General features: G+C 40.2%; 1 protein-coding gene across 2 annotated transcripts in view; it reads left to right on the top strand.

Moving 5' to 3' along the window:
• The first annotated feature begins 2,086 nt into the window (after positions 1-2,086).
• Positions 2,087-24,124, top strand: part of LOC126471311 (probable glucosamine 6-phosphate N-acetyltransferase) — a 43,060-nt gene continuing 21,022 nt past the window's right edge. The window contains exons 1-4 of one of the 2 annotated variants that reach the window (XM_050099443.1): positions 2,087-2,289; positions 2,612-2,771; positions 6,844-6,906; positions 11,515-11,645. In XM_050099443.1, coding sequence (XP_049955400.1) covers positions 2,272-2,289; positions 2,612-2,771; positions 6,844-6,906; positions 11,515-11,645 — 372 coding nt within the window. In that variant the 5' untranslated portion in view covers positions 2,087-2,271. The remainder of the gene's footprint in view (positions 2,290-2,611; positions 2,772-6,843; positions 6,907-11,514; positions 11,646-24,124) is intronic. The other variant, XM_050099435.1, reaches the window with a different exon arrangement.

Genomic DNA, 24,124 nt, shown 5'->3' with positions numbered 1-24,124 from the left:
TCATCATTCTTCCCACATAGTATTCGCGAAAGGAACAGAGTTGGAGGGATCTGATAGTGGTACTGAAAGTACCCTCCACCACACACCATTGGGTAGTTTGTGGATTATGATGTAGACATATGAGACAACTCACAGATAAACTTAGAAACATGGTGTATCTTCAAGTCTCTTCTGTGCTACAATCTGCACATTGCATGCACCTAGGAACTATCAATTTCAAACATGATATGCCATCTTGAGTTTCTTGTGCACTCTCAAGAAATTACAACCAGCTACAAATTTTTCTCATCATATTTCTCAGCCTCCTTGAGTCAGGTGTTGGCTTCTAATATACATGTTGAATCTGTTTCCAGACTTAAAACTCTTGTTTTTCATGAGGTGCCATTAAACTTGCATAAACTGTCTTTCATTTGTGCAGTGAAAACATCCATGTTCAAACTGAAATTTGGGGTCATTTAAACCTACTGGTAACGGATGTCAGCTTAATCCTGTAACATAATTATGATGTGGCACGTGACATCATTGTGCAAAATAACAAAGATGACAGAACGCTGACGATAATTATGTTGCGTCTGTTATTTTATGAAATGAAAACTGTGGTGACAGGCTGATTTGTAATGTATCCCTAGGTCTCGATTAGGCTGGAAGGTAACAGTTTAGTTGTGAGTTGGTAGGCCTATATCCCGTGAATGTGACTATGTAATCTTAGATGTGGTGGCATACTGATCTGTAGCCTAGGCTACGATCTAGATTGAGTTGAAAGATGTTTGTGTGATTATAACGAAAGAAAAGGGCGAAATGGAAAGATATGAGGTTTAAATAACACTATGAAGTCGAAATTTGATTACCAATACATCTACATTTTAACTTAATATGCACGCGCGGTAATGTAATGTGTGCGCGCGCCACGATACCAGTGGTGGGATCAAGAGAAACCACAGCAGAACTGAGAAGAGACTAATACATTTTAGATGCATCTTTTGTTGCCTGTTAATCCACAGAATGGTTGAATCTCTTTCCATTCACCCATACACTCTTGCTTTATATTTTACTGTCTCCTGCTAGTCTCTTCTGAAAGACTTAATGCTCAGAAATTACATACTATGATACAAATATTCTTTGACTCTGTATCCTTGGTACCAAACTGAGTTGTCACCGAATATTAGATTAACTGACGAAAGCATGCAAGGTACATTATCTTAAAGGCATAATAGATGCTGACTGCGGTCAATATTTTGTTCATGAAAGACGCTATGTTCAGCTTTTGCAAGAAATCACGAGAGCTTCCTAACTATCCTTAATACCAGGAATATGATTTCTTCAGTTTCACTTCTGTTCCCACCAGTGGAGCGTCCCTCAAAACGGCCGGGCATATGTTTGAGAAACAAAAGACCTGTGTCCCCATTATAGATCGCATGAATGACCCATAATATTAAATTTGGTATATAAATTAAATCATTTCCATAATTCTTAGTTGTTTATATGAGTATCATATTTCTAAGAGTGTGCCTCAAAATCAAAATACGCAGTCATGAACAACACAATCCATTCCCGTCCATTGACCCTTGCATTTAAGTACAATCATTCATTAACAGTAACAGGGTGGAACTTTCGTTGAAACATTTCAAGACTTAACTTTTGTTTCCAAGTTTTTTTTTTTTTTGAAATGAACAACGCGGCTATCACCCAATAGTACCGTATCTGATTGTCTTAAGATTCCGAGAGTCTGTGCCTGTTCCATTCTGTCGCTGGTTTCAACTAGCAATCCTAAATGAAGAAACAAAATATGCAATTACCTTCCGGATAAGGTAGCTAAACTTGTATAAAGTGTATAAATATCCCTTGAACTGACTGTAATCGTCTAGCTTAATAATGTAAGGTTCTCGGAAGACGTGATTACTGAAACATAAGTTTCGGCAAATGATAAAATATAGACTAGTTAGACTTTATAAAATCTGTCTGCTTGGCGACAGAGACTGTTCTTTTGGACATAATATCATAAGCATCGCTTATAACAAAGTTGTACCACTGAATCGAAAATAACTTGTGGACGCGGCATGTATCGAACCGCGACGTGCGATGTGGCAACACTAGGAACAGGTGGCGTTGGATGTAAACGTCGCTACGCCCGAAAGTTTTCTCCGGCACGCTAAGTGACCTTCTGAAAGCTCTGTGTTCGGAATGTTGGACTGACAAGTTATGAAGGACACCCAAGTCCCTGGAGTTCGTAGTTAACGGTCATATTCGCAGAGAATTGCCAGAAGCTGTAAAATGGTGTTTAGAGAGCAGGTAACTCTGAAAAAAATATAGTGATTATTTTCATTTGTATGTGATTAAAGCATTGTTGACAGTGTAAGCTACTTAAGCATATGTCACATCAGCACTGTAACAACAGCTGTCAGAGTGTATGACATGAGATAAGATAATTTACACCGTGAAAGCCGCTTATACTTAATAATTTACACCGCGAAAGCCGCTTATACTTGCTTCAATGGGAAACTTTACCTCTCATCTTTGTGGTGTAACGTCACATTGTCGCTTTATTGCATGTAATTCGTTGTACTGTTCCACCATATAGCCGTATGTAGATTTGAACATAACGTATTTTCAGGACACACATGCTCTACATCATGAGCCGATGTACGATCCAGAGTTACTTAAAAAGCTGGACTTTTCGCAGTCACCAACAAAGTTTAATCCTCCTGTTACTGCAGTTAACCCCGGAGAAAATCTTCTAGTTCGCCCCTTGTGCCGGGCGGATTACGAAAAAGGTTTGTAGCATTTTGGTAGTATGTAAATATAGTTATTAATTTAGCGTTGGCTGTTCTAATTTACATTCCTTGTTAATAAATGTGTACGCTGCTCAGTTAACATTTTAGAATGATTTGTAAAGAAGAGTATCATTGTTAACGATAAAACTCCAATTGCCTTTGCTTGGAAGTGGGAGCTAATAAAATACATAGACGGATAGCCCAATTTAATGGGACGGACATTGTTATACATACACCATTGTTGTGGAACAGTGTAACGTAGTTAGCATTACGGGAGCATTTAATTTATTTCTGTGCAATAGATTTGAAACGACCCTTCGTAAGAATTACATTAACTTGCAATAATAATTCGCAAGAGTTCTGTATTATTAATTATAGTCTTTTCATTCTCTTCCTCAGAGAAGCAGCTATAGGTATCTCATTTAACCAGTAAACATGTTACTCTCAGATATGTATGGCTAGTCACGTGAACAAAATACATGAAGAATTATGGCTGAAAATATTCATAAACTGGTAAACGCATACAAGAGACTTACAGGAGAACGTAAAAGAATAGATAGAGAAAACTGAAACAGCTGTGCATTTTTGGCTAAATTGAATGTCGCATTGTGCCTCACCATGTAAACCAAACTGAACAAAAAAAAATTAATTTGCATGTTTTGCATACTGATATGATTCCCTTCTATTTAATCTTCATACATAGTTATAGTGTCACCTGTTAATGAGGTGTTTTACAAAATGTATAGCAGTAGCCCTAACACTGATCCCTGTTGGAGACCTATACCGTATTTTTCTTTTCTCTTGGCATTTGTTATTTGAAGGTGGGAAAAGACAACAGATGGTTTGCAACCAGTTTAATATTTTGCACATCCTTAATCACACGTGAAACAGAAATTATTTGTTATTACTTAATCAGCAGTTCCAGAAATTGTTCGCCTTCAAAACATTAAACTTCTGCAAATTATTATACAGAATTCCAAATGTGTCTCCATTCAAGACTTTATTTTATGCAGCGCTCTAGTACGTTGACAGTCATGGGGCCAGTGGCGGACACAACAGAGATTCACACCTGACGCTGTGTACCTGTGGCCACATGATCCAAGATGTTTTGTATAGTGTATCTTTGAGTAGTGGTTAAAGTGCAAAAGACAAAGTCCAAGATGTGGAACAAGGCATTGTACCTAATTTCCTGTCACCGGTTGTAACTCCAGCAAGAAACGCAAATTAATGCACAGTACTGCATTATATACTGTTCTAAACATAGTTGAGAGTGTGGCTGTTGGCAGGCACACAGTGCTGGGCATGAACCTGCTGTATCTACTGGCAGCCTCAGGGCATTCAGTGTGTTGGAATTGCTCTTTCCGGCAACTGCAAAATAAATCTATTACTATTCATTTTGGCTCATGCAATCTACTGTTGCTAAGAGTAGGAAAAGACAAGATACAATCCAGAAGCATGATTCTGCGTAACCAGTACCGAAAATTAGACTTCCACACTTGCTAGGCCTTCATATTCGAACATACAAAGCTCAGTCAAATGAGTAATCATGCACAGTGTCAGTAAGAAACTGAGAACACTGTGCACTACTGAAGACAAAGCAAATAATATCTGCCAGATCAAAATAGTAAAAACTGATGATACACACGTATTACATATTTCTCACTTTAAAATATAAGAAGATTTCAACCTGCCAAACCTATGTAATGTGCATAATAGTACATTGAACCAAAACTAAAATACATACACCACAACAGATGTAATTTAACATACATTAGACAATAGACAGAAGTTTATTAACAGTGCTGCACATGAGGCTGAAGGATACGTATACACTGTGACAGAGCTAAATTAAAGTTTTATGGCTTAGAAACACTCAAACTGAAATAAAATTATATGACACCAAAAGGACAATATAAGAATTTTACACGTCTCGGTGCTTACTTGTTAATCAGTAAAGTTTTCTGTCTTGATTTATGTACCTGTCGATGACCCAGTGCCTCTACTACTTGGCGACTTGATTCAGTGCTTGTTCGAGTGTTCATAACCAAACAAGATGTTACTGCATTCTTAATAGAAAATGCGTGCTCGTTGTAGTTTACATTATATAGTGTTGGAAGTTTTCTTTCATATAACAGCTACTGTTATGTGTTATATGCAACAAGGTCATATTATATACTTTATAAAATAATTACTTACAAAATTTTATGAAGTAAAACTATTCATTGACATTACTATTATTATTATTACTATTATTATTATCATTATTATTATAGACATTTAATATCAAGATCTGTTAATGACAACATGATGTATTACCATCTGCAAAGTCTCTGTGTTCAGATCATCCCCCTTACATACACAGTGACGCTCCATTACTTCATTGATATGGTTTTTCCAAGAATGTTGTAGTCTGCCACTTTTCCATCCGCCTGGTGGCTTCTATTTAAAAAAATTTGTGGCCACTTATATTTGGCAATCTCAACAAACGTCCATACCAGTTTAATGTTTTTTTCTTTCACTCCTATCACTGTTTCATTTGTCCTTGTTCTAACTCTTACTTCATCATTAGTTTTTTTCCCCTTGATTCTTGATGTTCTGGTACTCTATTATTAATAATGCATTTTCACAGCTATCAGTCTTCATTTAATGTTATTTAATATCCATAGTGCTGATCCATAGCATATGACAGTTTCAACTATTAGCCTGCCCTCTGTCTTGTTATTGTTCGGAATTTTCTTATCCTGCCAAAAAGAATTCATACACTTCATTGCTTTTCCACTTTGTTGTAGTCTGTATTTTGCTTCGGTATTGCCAAATCCACTGCTGTCTATAAATGCCTGTAGATCATCAAGTTTTTCTACATGTCTCATAACTGCTTTGTTATTGATGTGTACTTCAAATCTACTGTCACTATTCACTACCAGATATTCAGTGTTTGGCAGACTCATCTGCAGTCCCCATTTGTAATATCTGTACAGGATCTATCTGTCTACACTGACTTGTCTTCCCCAGTAGGATGACCCTCATTCTGCTTTATTTTCTCATACATAGTTTTGCTCATTATACGTTTCTCACTAATGACGTATTACAGTCGATTGACAACAGTTTTTAATAAGGTGTGTTATTTTGTACTTCAAATGGTGTCCTCCAGCATTTAGTAATCCTGCAGGAATATTTCTTGTACTAGATGACCATTCTTCGTTTTAGTTAATGTGCTATTCACCTTCTCTTCTAAAATGGTCATACTTCAGATAGTTTCTTCAGTTTAGCTTTCTTCCTCTTGTATGTACTGGGCTCTGTTTTTGAGTAGATGATCTATAAACTTATAGTTGTCTGCTTCTTTCTTTACTCATGTTTTCTTCATACCTGTAATTGTAACGCACTGATATCACTAAGTGGGTGAACTCTGGTTAACACTTATGTTCACACTAGGCACCTTTTTAATTTACCTGTGTATGGACATCTGATTGTGTTCTGTGTAAGGTTCCACGTATATTTGGTTTGAAATATTAGACAAAAACAAGACCTAAAGGACGAATTAGCCTAAAGTACCTTCCTTTGTGAACTCGTGTAATTTGATTTGTTCCACATCCTTGGTTTATTTATTTATTTATTATGGAACCATGTTTAAATGAATACCATCTTTTCTTTCAGATTTGATCAATTGTTATTGTTGTTTCTTTCTTTTGTTCCAGTCAATGACTGCAAAAATTGTAATCAATTTCTTCTGTGGTGACTGTCTTCAGATGTTGACACTTATTTTCTACTTCAGTTTACAAAGGCTGTTGACTCTGTCATAAGCCAGACATGACACTAGTTTCACAAGCTGATCCAGGAAGTGTAAATTTTTTACAGTCTATGATCACAGACCAAACTGATAGTCTGATGACAGTTTTTGTGACCGTATACTGGAACAAATTCAACAATTCCTGGATCTGTTTTTATTCATGAATATGCCACAGCTTGTGAAGCTGTTGTTGCTGTCATTTTCTTGTCACTTCATTTGGCTCTGTAAATTACATTATGCTTACAGGGTGAAAAATTTTCTGACAGAATAAAATTCATCTTTCAGGATTTGTACAATTGCTTGGGCAGCTGACAAGTGTTGGAGATATCACAAAGGAGCAGTTTCTTCGTAAGCATTGCATATATTCATTATATATATCTCTCTCTCTCTCTCTCTCTCTCTCTCTCTCTCTCTCTCTCTCTCTCTCTCTCTCTGTGTGTGTGTGTGTGTGTGTGTGTGTGTGTGTGTGTGTTTTTAGACACATACACACAGACTTTTTAATGGGAATGTTTCAGTACCATGAATACTATGATACCAGTCAAAGAACATATTTTGAATGCTATATGAAACTAAATTGTTGTGTATCAGTAATAATGAAGCAAAATCCCATAAACAAAGGTTTTTTAAAAGCTAGTATCTAAAACCCAACCAGCTGTAATTGTGAAACAAGTAGCTGTATTTTTTTTTTTCTTTTCACTGTATGGCAATGCTCTGTAATGCAGTTTGTGTCTACTGACAAAATGTGTCTCATATTTCAATTAAGTTTACAAACAGTTTGATCATTCTGATACCAAATAATTCTTGTAGTTAACCGGTGTGTCTTCATTACAAATGTATGTGCTATCTGTTGTGGTATTGAAATAGCCATTTGTTGGTATATACATGGGTGATTTTTGCATTAAGGTAGCCATACTCTGTATGTGGACACTAGTAGCTAATACTGGGGGGATGGTCGAAGATTTGTCAGAGCATCAACAGTTTATGTAAGGATGTGGACAATGTGAGAGAGACCTAACTTCAAATGTTAAACATGGTAGCCATCATCATCATCATTTATTGTATTAACGGGCCTTTGATGCCTACTGCTGAAGAACAGTAGGAAGAAAAAAAACATTACAAACACAAAAACCCCAATAAAAGGAATGTCTTGTCAATCACAAGAGAGGAGATATTTGCTGCAGATGGCACTCTCATCTTTTCGTGTCTATAGCATCATCCTCCAAGGCCTCCAGTTCCACTTCTTGAAGGATCGTCATCACTCAATTCTTCCATTGTGTTCTTGGCCACCCTCTCAGGCATTTTCCCATGAGTTGAGAGTGGAGGACTCTCTCAGGAAGGGATCCGCCCGGTCGTAAGATGTGACCAAACCATTGTAGTCGCCTCTGTCCCAATATACGTCCTGTGTGCTGCTTTCCAAATCTCTGGTACAGGTCTTCTTTCTTTCCCCTTTCCCATTTACCTTCCATTTTATTGTAGATGGGGCCATAGATCTTTCAAAGTAGTTTTCTTTAAAATGCACATATTGAATCTTCTGTCGTTGCTGATGTCGCCCAAGTTTCAAAATCGTATAAAAGTACTGGCCTCACCAGTATCATGTACAGATGAACTTTGTTCTTCTAAGATATCAAACGAGATTTTAAAAAAATGTTCAGATTAAAGAACACGCGATTAGCACTTGTTATGCACTGACGTAGTACTTTCGTCACTTCACTTTTGTTCGTTAATATTGAGTCCAGGTACTTGAACTCTTCAACTCCTTCGAAGGCATGCCCATCTACAACAATGGAAGGAGGGAGAACTCGATGAGATTATACTCCAAGGTATTTAGTGTTGTCGTCATGCACCTCCAGCCCAATTTCCTTTGCATTTTGGAGGAATCAGGAAGTATCAGCACACATTTGCTCTAGAGCGTTGCCAAGGATCGCAACATCGTCAGCAAATGCCAGAATTGTGTCTGCTCCCGCCATCTCCAATTCTCTGGTTTGGCAAGTGTCACTACTTACTTTTTCCAAGGCCAAATTGAATAATATTGGCACCAATGGATCTCCTTGTCTCAATCTATTTTGGATAGTGAAAGGTGGTGATAGTTGGTTGCCAAACCATACTTCAGAAGTTGACTGGGGGGTAGCAAGCTGCAATTAGACGGATGTATTTCGATGGGATTCCAAGTTCCTCTAACATTTCCCATAATGTGATGCGGTCAGTGCTGTCATAAGCTTGCCGAAAATCGATGAAGATGAGGTGTAGTTCCTGAATGAACTCGTAGAACTTTTCTCTCAGCTACCTCAAAGTAAATATGTGGTCAGTGATATACCGTCCAGGGATGAACCAACATTGGTATGCGCACACAATTCTTTCAGCCTGTGGTTTCATTCGGTTTAGAAGTAGAGTTGCAAAGACATTGTATCCAGTTTCAAGAAGTGAAATTCCTCAGTAGTTGGATACTTGGAGATGGGACATATAATTTGCTCCCTTCCATTCTTCAGCAATTATTTCTGCTGCCAGATGGTGGATATTAATCGTTTCAATGCATCCATCAGTGGTTGTTCTTCCAAGCGAAGCATCTCAGCTGTGATACCACTACTTCCTGGGGCCTTGTTGTTCTTGAGTGGTTTTAGGCCAGCACTGATTTCTTCTGCTTATGGTTCAGGGACTTCTACTAATTTTGGTAACTCTTATCATGGTAGCCATAACAAATTACTGCTGTTTGTTGTCAGAGAGAGAGGGAACAAAAAACTTTTCAATGCTCACTGTTCCTTGTGTAAAGAATATGCATAGAACGTTGGTTGGCTGCTGGGTTATGCAGACTTAGCTCTGCATCAAGCCTCTGCCCTGAGGTGCATGAACTAGCACACTGGTAACTTCCTATGATCCAGCAGGGTGACACGTTTTTAACGTTTTCACAGTCACCCCTTGTGTACTGCCCTACCTGTCATTATCTTGCTTTTGAGCCAGAATTGTGTGCTAGTAGGGTAAGGTGGCTTGATGTGCAAAAGAATTTAAAAAAAATTGGTACCATCATCCAGTTACCAAGAGAGGCAAATTTTATCTGTAACATCATCTGAGTAGCCCCCCCCACCGTGCTAGTGCTAGGGCCCAATCATGTATTACTTGGAACCTACTGTTTTCACTGAAGTTTATGAACACTATATTTTATACACTTACAATAGTGCAGCACTTGACCTAGTCATCATTTTGAGTCTCAATAAGATTAGTGCAGTCCTAATACGTTGCACGAGCAATGATGTACTGGAATGTGTGAGAGAGTAGTGGAGATAGAAAGGAAAGACGGGAGAAATACAGTAAAGAAAGATGAATGTGTACAGCTGAAGATCTGGGAGTAACAGGCCATAAAAAGAAACTGAAAACATAAAGAAATATCTGGAGAAGTATTATTAATAACATTCCATTTAAAGCTGAAGATACAGCCTTTAAGGAAGCTAAACGTTTGGCTGACATTATTTTTTGTCAATCTTTTGTTCTCTAGACCTGCACCTCGAGATACGTACAAAGCCATAGTTAACTTTCTGAAAAACTGCGATTTCTCTCTTGTTGAATGAATCGTGGCTGTCATTACTAATACAGGTACAAGGGTGGACAAAAATATGAAAACACAGCAAGAAATGCATGCTTGAACCTAAATGCAGATGCTAGCCAAGTCTGCAGTTCGCAATGCTGTATTTGACCACGAGTGGCACATGTGCAATGTTCTCAATACGTTTCAAATGTCACTCATGTCAGAACAGTTTTCTGTGTAATTGTGAGTGCATTGTGCAGAGCCAGGGGCATTTGAATGTGGGCAAATTGTTGGTGCTTGTATGGTGGGTGCTTCTGTAACCGAAGCAGTTGAATTGTTTGCTGTTTCAAGAGGCGCCGGATTGCTGACTTACTACATACAGGGAAAGCAGAAAAAACATCACCCACAAAATTACAATACATACGAAAGTGTTGGTGGAGTGATTTTGGCGGACATCCTTGTAGATAATTGTGACAAAAAATAAGGGGACAGCAACTGCAAAAGTCACAGCTGAACTGAAAGTCGCACTCGCTGATCCTATCAGCACCGACACAACACACATGGAGCTCCATAAGCAGGGAATTTCAAAGTGAGCTGCAATTTCAAAACCACCCACTAGTGATGCAAACATCCATAACAGGAAAATTTGATGTTGAAGCCATAAAACCTGAACTGTGGAGCAGTGGAAGAATGTTAATTGGTCAGATGAGTCTTGTTTCACTGTTTCCGATTTCTGGCTACATTTATGTTCCAAAAGTAAAACATGGAGAGGTTCAGCGATGATGTGAGTTGCGGTATCATGGTATTCTATAGGCCCCATGGTTTCTCTGTGCATTAGTGCCTAGGATTATGTGACCATTTTGGCTGATCAGATCTATCACATGGTACAGTGTTTGTTCTCTAATGATGAGAAGTATGGCAAGACAGCAGGGCCCCTGTTCACACAGCTCGCATCATCCAGGTCCGGTTTCGTGAGTGTGAGGTTGAATTATATCTCCCATGTCCACAACAGTCACCAGATCTCAATATTAATGAGCTTTTGTGTGGCTTACTTTGGAAAGAAGGGTGCATGATCATTACCCACTTCCATCGTCATTCCCTGAACTTGCTGCTATTTTGCAGAAAGAATGTACAAAATTCCCTGGAAAGCCATACGAGGCCTGTATTCATCCATTCTGAGATGACTGGAAGCTGTTTTGAGTGCTAGTGGTTTCCCTGCCCCATATTAAGCCTGGTATTGTGTTTTTTGTGTTTCCATATTTTGTTCCACCTTCTGTATCATCTGATGGTTTAATTTTGTGTCTTGGTATTATAATTAAATCCAAACAATAGCTTTTGTTGCTTTCATTTTCATCATTTAGATTCTGTTTTATTAATATTCAAAATCCTTTGATTAGGTAATACTATGAATAACACAGTTTTATTTTTATTTCCATTAGGGCGATATGCTGAAATGAAGGCATGTAAAAATACGTACTTCATCACCGTAATTGAAGATACAATAACTAACAGAATTATTGGTGCTGCTACTCTTGTTATAGAGCAAAAATTCATTCACGGATGTGCTGTGGTGAGTATTTTCAAGTCCAGACATTTTAATTGGAGATTTTTCCAACTAATTTGTATTCAAATTCTACTGAGGTGTTGACATGAATTCTGCATGAATTTTTGGCAATGACTTGAGTGAGAATTGAACTGTCAGTATTGTCACGCTTAGGCAGTGATCAATGTGATATGAGAGCCAGAGCTTTACTCTGTTTGCAAAGCATGGCACATGTCACTTGAGGCTAAAAAAAAAAATACATAAGAGGACACGTAATCCACGTCATTCAACAGTCACCTAAGTGGCGGTAAGTCTCATTGCCAAAATTTCATTCCAAACCAATTGGTCAAATGCTGAAAAATAGAATTTGGTTGTTGCTAGAAAAAATATTGGGGAGTATTGAAATTTAGAGGACAAGCTGAACAGCTTCCTATTCTAAAAGAAGGTTTCTCCTAAATCGCCAGTCTCTTTTGATCCAGCCAGCAGGGTGTATACGACCCGGGAAAAACCCGGAAAATTTTAGAATTCTGGGAATTTTCCATTGTTTTTGTTATCAGTTAAATTTTTGTAATTTTGACTGGTAAGAACCGATACTCTAACAAAGGATATTACTGTATCCCGTGCGAGAATGTACAATGAATTTCTTAAATCACAGAGCATTTGACTCTCATTTAAAAATTAACTCTTTGATGACGAGCCATTTAGATGAATTTTGAGCCCAGAAGATCAGACATTTATGTCGTTATTAAAAATTTGTATGATATATCTTAAAGTGTAATACACGCATAAAAGACCAACATTATATGTGAAAGCTTAGCTTCTCTTGCAGCGTATTAATCTTATAGACCAATATTATATGTGAAAGCTTTGCGTTTCGTGTAGCAACACTATATATATTAATTTAAACTATTAACTTTTTCTATTTGTGTGTTCGCACTACTTAACAGTGGTGTTGCTATTGGCTGACTACAACACGTGTCCTAAGCTCTGAGTACCCGCTGTCATCGGCTGGCGAGATCATGTGACCTGAGCTATGACTGGCTTACAAAAGCACATGAGCTATGACTGGCTTACAAAAGCGCATCACAGTCTCAATTTCAATGCTTTGGAAAGTAACATGTGGTGTTTGGTGGAATCCGAATTTATACTTTCGTAATACGAAAATATGCAGCGTACATGCAGCTGCACATCAAAGATCTTTCCAAATTGCGTTTTTTTGCCTGTGTTTAGTTTTCTAAAGCGCCGGGAAATTCTACACCCGTGTATAAAACCATAATCATTCAAAGGACTGAAAAATTTAACAGTTCCAAGAGAAAATGTCCTGTCAGTTAACAGGGAAAAAGTCTGTTTTCACCCGGGAGAAAGTGTATTTTTAACCGGGAAATGCGGGAGAAACCTGAGAATTTTTTTTCCTTGTCCACGTATACACCCTGGCCAGTGGAAGTCAGTTCAGACATGCAGTATTTATAGACAGAGAAAGGCATTTGTAGTTGAAAGAGCGATTATAAAATACAACTTCACTATTGTTTATTCTAACAAAAAAGATACTTAATAGTTTGGAATAAATAATTATTTCTTCATGTTTCGTCATTTGTTTGTGTATGAATCTTCTTAATCCCAGTTCACCATCTGTAACATTCTCACATGCAAGCCTCTTTGAATTCATATTTCAGCCCCAATTGATAATAAGATAAATTGTACTAGGAATTTCCAGTGAACAAGTTGACATTGCAGATATGTACATGGGTGAATCAAATATAAATGGGATATTTGTTCCCAGGCATCAGTAGTTGGTAGGACCGGACCTGCACCTCTAGTATAGTTGAATGGGGCCATTAGGAGTGGGGAGACACAGCCATTACATACTTCTAGCATCTTCATCATAAACACTCACAATGTTGGAGCAACAGGTGCATAATTAGAAAATTTCTTGATAGTGAAGCAATTACAGTGATGGAAATTTTACAGAATTTGACTGCACATTTCAGTGATCAAACATTGTCAAGGACATGTGTTTTTTGCCTGGCATAAAGAGTTCAAGGAAGGCAAGATCATATAGAAAATTAGCAACATGATCGCCATCCTCAGACCATCATTACAGATGAAAATATTTGAGCAGTTAAGAGACATTCTTGAAGGTGATTGACAAACGAGAGTATAAGAAGTTGCAGAACAGGTCAGAATAAGTTCTGGGAATCTCTCATATGATCATCACAAATGACCTATAGTTGTTCCAGTTGGGTCCCTCGTCTTCTGGCCAAAAGTCAAAAGCTGAGGCGTTTGGATGTCTTTCAGAGACCTACAGCTAGGTTTTCTTTTTAAAGTCAGATTGTCACGTGTGACATAATGTGGGCCCACCACTACACTCCTTAATTCAAACAAGATAATAAGGAGTGGCGAAGAAAAGGGGAGGGAACCCCAGGGAAATCAGACTCGACCGTCAGCTGGCAAGGTTCTTTCAACCGATCTTTTTTTACTGGAGAGGCAATACACACAATCAGTAATAGTGAGTACTATTGCGAGCTGTTGAAGGAGGTCAGGAATGCATATTGCCGCAAAAAATGACAGGCCGATTCAACAAGTCATCCTCCTCCACATCAATGTCAGGCCTCATACTGCAGCCCTAATGTTCTCCAAACTGTATCAAATAAACCGGACTCAACTTGATCATCCTCCGTACAGCACAGACCTATCTACTTGTGATTTCCATTTGTTTTGACTCCTTAAAAAAGCTCTAGGTGGGCACCTATTTGAAGATAATGAGAGCATGGAAGGATTCATGTGCAGTTGGCTCCTGATGCAGTTAGCCTCATTCTACAATGCTGCAATACAAAAACCATCCTTCTTGCTGGGTAAAATGTATTTCTTAAATGTGAATCTATGTGGAAAAATAAATTTCAGTCAATTTTTTTTACAAATGCTCTGAAATGTCTACCATTGGCAGTAGGAGCACGGATTATTTGCACTGAATAACTGCATGTAACAGCAACTACAATGATTGTTAGCAGTTGAACACAGTATCAGTTGATCGGTGTCAGTTGATTCACAGAGGAGAATGGGCACATGGGGCCAAATCCATCTGCTAGCTGCCCTCAAACAGTTGATCAGCTGGAGGTGCTGTGTTTTCGTTGCTGGGAGTACCTCCCCAGACATATATGCAATGACACTTATCGATAGTTCTGAATCTTTCCTTGATACATCCAGTGTGGTTAAAAGACCCATTCCCCTTCGAATTGGCATGCAGTGTTGAAAATGAAAATGACCGGGCTGATGTCAGATAGAATGTTGAGGTGGGAGCAGGCATTTGCTTGAGGAAGCCTTGTCAGTTTTGGGGCAGTGCTCTGATTCCCAAGTGGTGGTGGAACCATAGCTAAAGGCTCCAAAGACAGTGTGGGAACTTTGGAAGCAGGTTGCACCCATGCTGGTACCAAGAGTCTTTGTGGTTCTTCTAGTGGAGGAGCTGGGTCAATGTCCAGGAGTGTCCCCTGTAATAGGTGGGGTGAAAGGATCAGATGCCCGTGTTTGCTGGAAGCTGTTGAAGAGCTGGATGTGGGGGTTGTCACTGTTGTGGTGCCTCAGGACAGCAGAGAAATCTGGTCACTGTGCAGCAACTGAAGCTGGTTGCAGTATCTGTGCAGCATCCTATGCACAGTCGCTACCAGAACCAGCTGACATCCCTGTTGTGCTGCAATGGACACCTGAATCCAGTACAAGGTCCACTCCGAAAGTGAATGCACCCAGTGGAGCACTCGTGCAAAACATTGTTGCTTCCTCTTTGGCTTACTCATATGGTATGAAGAGAAGATGCAGCAGGATCATGAGGATGCCCATGCAATAATTTCTTAGGATAGATAAAAAGAGATTAAGAGCTTTTTGTGGTTTAGTTAACACCTTAGCTTTTCCCATTTGTTTTTAAAAAGTACGAACAAATTGTTTTGCTGAACCGTTAGCAGCTGAGTGAAGAGGTGGACTCATTAAATGCTTAATGCTGTTGAGAGTACAGAATCACCGAAACTTGGATGCCATGGACTGAGGTCAGTTGTCCATAATCAAGATGCAGGAAGCTCTTTTGATGACCTCCACCATCACCTTGTCTGGTGCAGTGCAACAATTTTAAGAAAGTGAAAAAAGGAGTCCACCACTATAACCCCATTGTTCCAAGAAAGGAGCTGAAGAAATCAGAATTGACATGGTCCCATAGCTAAGTATGTGCTGACCATGCAGAATAAAATTGTGTGGGGGGGGGGGGGGGTTGAAGTGCTTGACAGGATGTACTATCTGTGTGACATCGTCATCCATCCGTGGCCATTAGGTATACTGACTCGCCGGTTGCTTCATCTGTGTGGTTCCCCAATGCGAATAGTGGAGCAGCTGCAACAGCAGTTGCTGCAGGCATGTTGACACCACCACCCAGCCATTGTATCTTCTTATGTTAATAGCAGAACACCCTAACAAATTTGAGAATTATGTCATCGGACAAAGAAGCATTTAATGCCTGTTGGTGAAGTGGCTGACAACATGATGGGGCATCCCAAGTGGACATGCTGGTAAAACATGCTGGAGATATGTTATGCCTGGATGGTGCTGCAACATCTTTAGAAAGAATTAGAAAGACCTCCAAGGATTGTTCTGTTTAGGTGTCTATCTGTAAACTGACTATATCTTGCTTGTGAAAGTCCAGGTCAGGGCCCGTAAGCGCACAGTGGTAATGGTGGTTTATGGTCAAAACCAACATCTCTCTCTCTCTCTCTCTCTCTCTCTCTCTCTCTCTCTCTCTTTTAAAAAAAACCTGAATTAATTTTTTTGAACACAAACTCTGTGGTTTCAGTACTATTAGCAAGCTTGTGAGACAGGATTTCCCCAGTGCTATGCAGTAGGCATCTGTAGCCAGAATTAATGGTAAATTAAGGTGATACACCATTGGACAGGGCACAAAGTGAAGGCAGGAATTGAAGATTTTAAAATCCTTCCGACAAGCATGGAAGGGAACTTGCTTTCTGCATAACTGATTCAGCGGGTAAGGAATAAAAGCTGCACATGGGATAACCTGGCCATAATTTTACCTAAAATACTTGAAGATCTTTTAGCAGCTAAAGAATTAATAATAATAATAATAATTTTATTGTCGTTCAGCTGATTACAGCAATAGACAAAGTTAAGAGCATATATTTCTACATAAACTACTATATCAATATAATGGAAGGAAACATTCCACGTGGGAAAAATTATATATAAAAACAAAGATGAGGTGACTTACCGAACAAAAGCGCTGGCAGGTCGATAGACACACAAACAAACACAAACATACACACAAAATTCAAGCTTTCGCAACAAACTGTTGCCTCATCAGGAAAGAGGGAAGGAGAGGGGAAGACGAAAGGAAGTGGGTTTTAAAGGAGAGGGTAAGGAGTCATTCCAATCCCGGGAGCGGAAAGACTTACCTTAGGGGGAAAAAAGGACAGGTATACACTCGCACACACACACATATCCATCCACACATACAGACACAAGCAGACATATTTTGTCTTTAAATATGTCTGCTTGTGTCTGTATGTGTGGATGGATATGTGCGTGTGTGCGAGTGTATACCTGTCCTTTTTTCCCCCTAAGGTAAGTCTTTCCGCTCCCGGGATTGGAATGACTCCTTACCCTCTCCTTTAAAACCCACTTCCTTTCGTCTTCCCCTCTCCTTCCCTCTTTCCTGATGAGGCAACAGTTTGTTGCGAAAGCTTGAATTTTGTGTGTATGTTTGTGTTTGTTTGTGTGTCTATCGACCTGCCAGCGCTTTTGTTCGGTAAGTCACCTCATCTTTGTTTTTATATATAAACTACTATATCGATGTAAATTGGTTTACATAAAATAGGTACACATTAGAATACAGTATTTTCATCTTCAAAGAATTCATCAATGGTGTAAAACGGATTGTTCACTAGTAGCTTGTATAATTTAGCTTTAAAGATATTTACAGGCAGTTCTTTAAAGTCAGCACTTAGTCTATTAAACATCCTTAGTCCAAGAACTAGGTAAAAGTTATGCGATTTTGATAATCTATGATATGGTACGTCTACAGATGTTCTGTTTCTAGTATTATGGCTATGAATATCACTTCTCAACACAAAATTAGACACATTGTTTCTAATTGATTGTGCATTGCCATGATGTACTATTGTGTGGGCCAGAGGTCCTCTTTATTAACTATGTAGTCGAGGTATGCAACGGGTGGCTAGAAAAAGGAACATTTTGGAAAAGTACACTTCACGTCTTTGTTGTGATTGTCACAAAAATGGTACTCCATGTGCCAACTCTCCATTTTTTTTTTTTTTTTTTTTTTTTTTTTTTTTTTTTTTTTTTTTTTTTTTTTTTTAATGATCTGTTACCAAAATGTCATACACGTATTATATACTGTAGGGAGTCCTTGTAATGATCTGTTCAAAACATCTACGAGGGCAGTTCAATAAGTAATGCAACACATTTTTTTTTCTGAAACAGGGGTTGTTTTATTCAGCATTGAAATACACCAGGTTATTCCCCAATCTTTTAGCTACACAACACTATTTTTCAACGTAATCTCCATTCAATGCTACGGCCTTACGCCACCTTGATATGAGGGCCTGTATGCCTGCACGGTACCATTCCACTGGTCGATGTTAGAGCCAACGTCGTACTGCATCAATAACTTCTTCATCATCCGCGTAGTGCCTCCCACGGATTGCGTCCTTCATTGGGCCAAACATACGGAAATCCGACGGTGCGAGATCGGGGCTGTAGGGTGCATGAGGAAGAACAGTCCACTGAAGTTTTGTGAGCTCCTCTTGGGTGCGAAGACTTGTGTGAGGTCTTGTGTTGTCATGAAGAAGGAGAAGTTCGTTCAGATTTTGGTGCCTACGAACACGCTGAAGTCGCTTCTTCAATTTCTGAAGAGTAGCACAATACACTTCAGAGTTGATCGTTTGACCATGGGGAAGGACATCGAACAGAATAACCCGTTCAGCGTCCCAGAATACTGTAACCATGACTTTACCGGCTGAGGGTATGGCTTTAAACTTTTTCTTGGTAGGGGAGTGGGTGTGGCGCCACTCCATTGATTGCCGTTTTGTTTCAGGTTCGAAGTGATGAACCCGTGTTTCATCGCCTGTAACAATCTTCGACAAGAAATTGTCACCCTCAGCCACATGACGAGCAAGCAATTCCGCACAGATGGTTCTCCTTTGCTCTTTATGGTGTTCGGTTAGACAACGAGGGACCCAGCGGGAACAAACCTTTGAATATCCCAACTGGTGAACAATTGTGACAGCACTACCAACAGAGATGTCAAGTTGAGCACTGAGTTGTTTGATGGTGATCCGTCGATCATCTCGAACGAGTGTGTTCGCACGCTCCGCCATTGCAGGAGTCACAGCTGTGCACGGCCAGCCCGCACGCGGGAGATCAGACAGTCTTGCTTGACCTTGCGGCGATGATGACACACGCTTTGCCCAACGACTCACCGTGCTTTTGTTCACTGCCAGATCATCATAGACATTCTGGAAGCGCCTATGAATATCTGAGATGCCCTGGTTTTCCGCCAAAAGAAACTCGATCACTGCCCATTGTTTGCAACGCACATCCGTTACAGACGCCATTTTAACAGCTCCGTACAGCGCTGCCACCTGTCGGAAGTCAATGAAACTATACGAGATGAAGCGGGAATGTTTGAAAATATTCCACAAGAAATTTCCGGTTTTTTCAACCAAAATTGGCTGAGAAAAAAAATGTGTTGCATTACTTATTGAACTGCCCTCGTAAAATATGGCAAGTGCACTACCAACTACAAATGGTAACATGTTGCACTGACAGAGAGCCAAAAGTGGTGTTAAACACCATAATTTTTCTGAACTGTTAATCTACAGAAGCTGAAAAATAAGCTTTACAAAAAAAGTTGAACTCCAGACAATTTACAAAAGAGTTCTTCGGGACACGGCAATGAGTATGGATCTGCTTCTGCTTGTGTGCACTGACTGTAAGTTTAAAACTGCCACACTTCTGAAGGGAGACATCTTGCTTTCATGCTGCAACCAAAGGAGAAGTCCAATGGCTAAAAGAGTTGGGGGAGGGGCAAGCACTTGTTGCTATCCGATATGTCCAATTCAAGCTTAACTTTGTGTAGAAGTATTAACCAACTTTGATGTGTCTCTACTGTGGCACCACCAGAGGTTCCAGCACTACGTGAGCCTGAAACCTTTAAGTCTTCTCTATACCCAGCTCAAAAAATGCTGCACATTGAGTGTAGATAGTGTCTGTTGCTTCACATGGCACTGAAGGTTGAGTAGAATGCAGAGAATATTAAATAGAAAACTCAAGTGTGGAGTATAAATACAGTCCAAAAATGTTCTCCACAGAAGGGTTTATAATCAGCAGGAGAGGCAGTGTCAAAGGTACATAGTTATTCGGTGAAATCAAGCAATTGAAAATCCAGAAGGAACAATGGCAGTATTATGAAAAGGATAGACTGCTACTCACCAAATAGTGGAGATGTTGAGTTACAGACAGGCTCAGTAGAAATACTGTAAAACAAGTAAGCTTTCGGCCAAAAGGCCTCCTTCCAAATTAGACAAAACACACTCGCACGCACACGCAAACATGCGCCCGCACGCTCTCTCTCTCTCTCTCTCTCTCTCTCTCACTCTCTCTCTCTCTCTCTCTCTCTCTCTCTCACACACACACACACACACACACACACACACAAACACACACACACACACACGAGACCACTGTCTCTGGGTGCTGAGACCACACTGCGAGCAGCTGCTGATAATGGGAGAAGCAATCGAGATGGTGGGGGTGAGGAGGAGCCTGGGGCAGGGAGGGAGGGTGGGTGGGGTAAAATGCTGCTTGTGGAAGCATACGGGAATGAGGTGATATGGAAATGCTCCTGTCGGGTAGACCGTCTGGTGCAAGTCTTTTGAGTTGACGCCACTTTGGCGACTTGCGTGTCGATGGAGATGAAATGATGATGATGATGATGATGAACACAACACCCAGTCCCTGAGTGGAGAAAATCTCTGACCCAGCCGGGTTTCAAACCCGGGCCATTAGGTATGACATTCTGCCGTGCTGACCATTCAGCTACCAGGGGCGGACAAAGTGGTGAAGAGGGTTAAGACAGCTAGGTGCAGTCAGGACGTTAGATGGAGGGTTAGGCGGGTGAGGGGAGGAGCGGAAAAGGAGAAAAGACTGGGTGCATTGATGGAATGGATGGCTGTGTACGAGTTGGATTGGGAGCAGGGAAGATGATAGATGGGTAAAGGAGAATGACTTATGAGGATTAGGCCAGGAAGTTTGCGGTAACATTGTATATATTGCAGGGAGTGTTCCCACCTACACAGTTCGGAAAAGCTAGTCTTAGTAGGAAGGATCCAGATGGCACAAGCTGTGAAGCAATCATTAAAAAGAAGAGCATAATGTTGGGCAGCGTGCTCAGAAACTGAGTGGTCCAGCTGTTTCGTGGCCACAGTTTGTCGGTGGCTATTCGTGTGAACAGACAGCTTGTTGGTTGTCATGCCCACATAGAACGCAGCACAGTGGTTGCAGCTTAGCTTGTAGATAACATAACTGGTTTCACAGGTAGCCTTGTGTGTGATAGTATAGATGATGCTTGTGACTGGAGAGGAGTAGGTGGTGGTGGGAGGATGTACTGGACAAGTCGTACATCTAAGTCTATTAAACAGGGATATGAGACATGAGGCAAGAGGTTGGAAGCTGGGGTTGTGTAGGGATGGATTGTGATTTTGTGTAGGTTTGGTGGGTGGTGGAATACCACTGTGGGAAGGACAGTTCTCATTTTGAGGCACAACGAGATCTTGTGGAAACCCATATGGAGAGTATTATTCAGTTGCTCCAGTCCTGGGTGGTACTGTGTCATGAGGGGCATTCTCATTTGTGGCCAGATGGTGGGACTTTGGGAGGAGGAGGGGAGGGGGTGACTGGAGTGATTAGGCATGGGAGATCTGTTTCTGTATGAGGTTGGGAGTGTAATTGCAGTGTGTGAAGGCCTCAGTGAGATCCTTGATATATTTTGAGAGGGGCTGCTCATCGCTGCAGATGTAACGGCTATGGTTGGCTAAGCTATATGGAAGGGACTTCTTGGTTTAGAATGGGTAGCAGATGTCAAAGTGCAAGTGTTACTGGTGGTTGGTGGCTTGTTGGGTTGAGGAAGACCAGGAGAATTGAATGGAGGAGACAGTATTGAGGTTCTGGAGGAATGTGTGTAGGTGTCCTCACCCTCAATCCAGGTCATGAAGATGTCATCAGTGTGAATGTGGACCGGAGGGGGGGATTCTGGAAGAATTCCTCTAGATGTCCCATGAATGGGTTGGCATAGGATGACACCATGCGGGTGCCCATTGGCGTACCCTGGATTTGTTTGTATGTGATGCCTTCAAGGAGAAATAATTGTGGGTGTAGGTATAGTTGGTCATGGTGATGAGGAAGGAGATTGTAAGGTTGGAATTCATTGGGCATTGGGAAATGTGGTGTTCAATAGTGGTGAGGCCATAGGCATAAGGAATGTCTATATAGAGGGAGGTAGCATCAATAGTGACGAGCAGGGCACCGCGTGGTAAAAGAACAGGAACTGTGGAGAGTCACTGGTTGAAATGGTTGGTACCTTTTATATAGGAGGGTAGGTTACGGGCAAAAGGCTGAAGGTGTTGGTCTAGGTTGGTGCATAAGTTCATAGTGTTTTTCCATAAGTTTAATAAACACAACATATACACTCTCTTTTCATAAAGATGACTCTTTTAAGTTGTAGACAGGCACAATTAAAAGACACTTATACATAAGTTTTTAGCCACAGCCTCACCAGAAAAAAAAAGAGAAATGCCCACCATTCATTCACACAAGCAAGCACATCTTATGTACATACGGCGAAGGTTGTGGCTGACAGCTTATGTGTGTGTTTTAATTGTGCATGTCTGCAACTTAAAGTGTCATCTTTACAGTAAGTAGCAATCTAGCTTTTCCTACATTGCTGATATTCCAAACTGAAGTTTCCATTGTTTAGTATATTATCCTTCACTATTTACAACAATCTGCCAACACTGGGGTAACTTTTCAACTCCATGACTGTAGAAATCTCATGGTTTTAATGCGAAGAACTCTTCAAGCCATGTTCGGAGTACATTTTCATCTGGAAAGGAATTTGCTTGAAGGTTGTTCGATAGAGAGCAAAAAGATGAAAATCTGTAGGCACAAGATCAGCTTAGTATGGTGGATTCATAAGGACTTCCCAACTCCTGTACAGCACGAGTCTAGCAGAATACGGGTGGGTGTTACGGAGCAGCATTGCTTCACATAGTCTTCCTGGTCATTGTTCTTGGGTTGTGTCTGCAAGACGTCTCATTTATTGACAATAATGGTTAGCAGTGATGGTTACATCTCAGGGAAGCATTTCATAGTACACCGTACTGTCGCTGTTCCACCAGATGCCTAACATTATCTTTAGTGGATGTGTACGGGTCCTTCTATGGGGAGTTGCTGCTTTGTTTGGGCTCACCTATTCTTTTCTTTCCCATATGTTAGCATAAAGACACCATTTCTCGTTGCCAGTAATGATACATGATAGGAGTGGTTAGTATTGTTGCTCACAAGCCAATTGATGATGAGCAAGCAGAGATGCATATATGGCCACCCTCTGATTTCGGCTTAGAGCATGCAGTATCCATACATCCAATTTTTTTACCATCCTTATTGCATGTAAATGTCGCAGAATGGTGGCGTGATAACAGTTCATCACATCTGCCAGTTCTAGGGTACGCTGACATGGATCTTTGTGGATAAAAGCATTTAAATGATCTTCATCAAACCCCAAAGATCTTCTTGGACATAGAGAGTCACTAATGTCAAAACAATCCTCTTTAAAATGAGAAAATCATTTTCTTGCAGTGGCATTATCTCCAAATGTTTCGCTGCTGGCTTCACTGCTATCACACACCTACTGAAATCAAACCGAAGAATATGCCAGGAATTTCTGCACTTGCCTCCATTTTCTAGTGCCCACAGCTAGCAGTGTGTAAATTCAAATAGCAACAGTGAAGTACAAATAAAAAACTACAATCAATAAATAAACCCATAGCAACTGAATTACCAGCATGCAAAACAAAAACATTGACTGAAAGTTGCACTTGAGCTAAGCATGGAATAACATAACTTCCATATACCCATAATTTTGGTTGCACATTGTTCAATGGCAGAGCACCAATACTGAAATACGTGAATAGGTTTATCTCAAGACTGACACATCAGTGTTAGAGAGAAAAGTAACTGGCACTTCCTGTAATTCTGCTTGTAACGGTATTTTCCTAGGTGCTCCTACATGATTACTCTCAATCACTGTTAATATGAATTGGCGAAGGATGTCACGTGATGCGTACTGTAGTTTAACACAGCTCTGCAATATGCTCTTTACAAAAACATCAATGGAATTCCGTTTCACAGTTAAGAGACTCGTGGTGTGCATATGATGTGAA

The sequence above is a fragment of the Schistocerca serialis genome, chromosome 1, assembly GCF_023864345.2.
Source record: "Schistocerca serialis cubense isolate TAMUIC-IGC-003099 chromosome 1, iqSchSeri2.2, whole genome shotgun sequence".
Classification (NCBI taxonomy): Eukaryota; Metazoa; Arthropoda; class Insecta; order Orthoptera; family Acrididae; genus Schistocerca; species Schistocerca serialis.
Note: the sequence above shows the minus strand (reverse complement) of the source record. Positions and strands in the feature narration are given on the sequence as shown.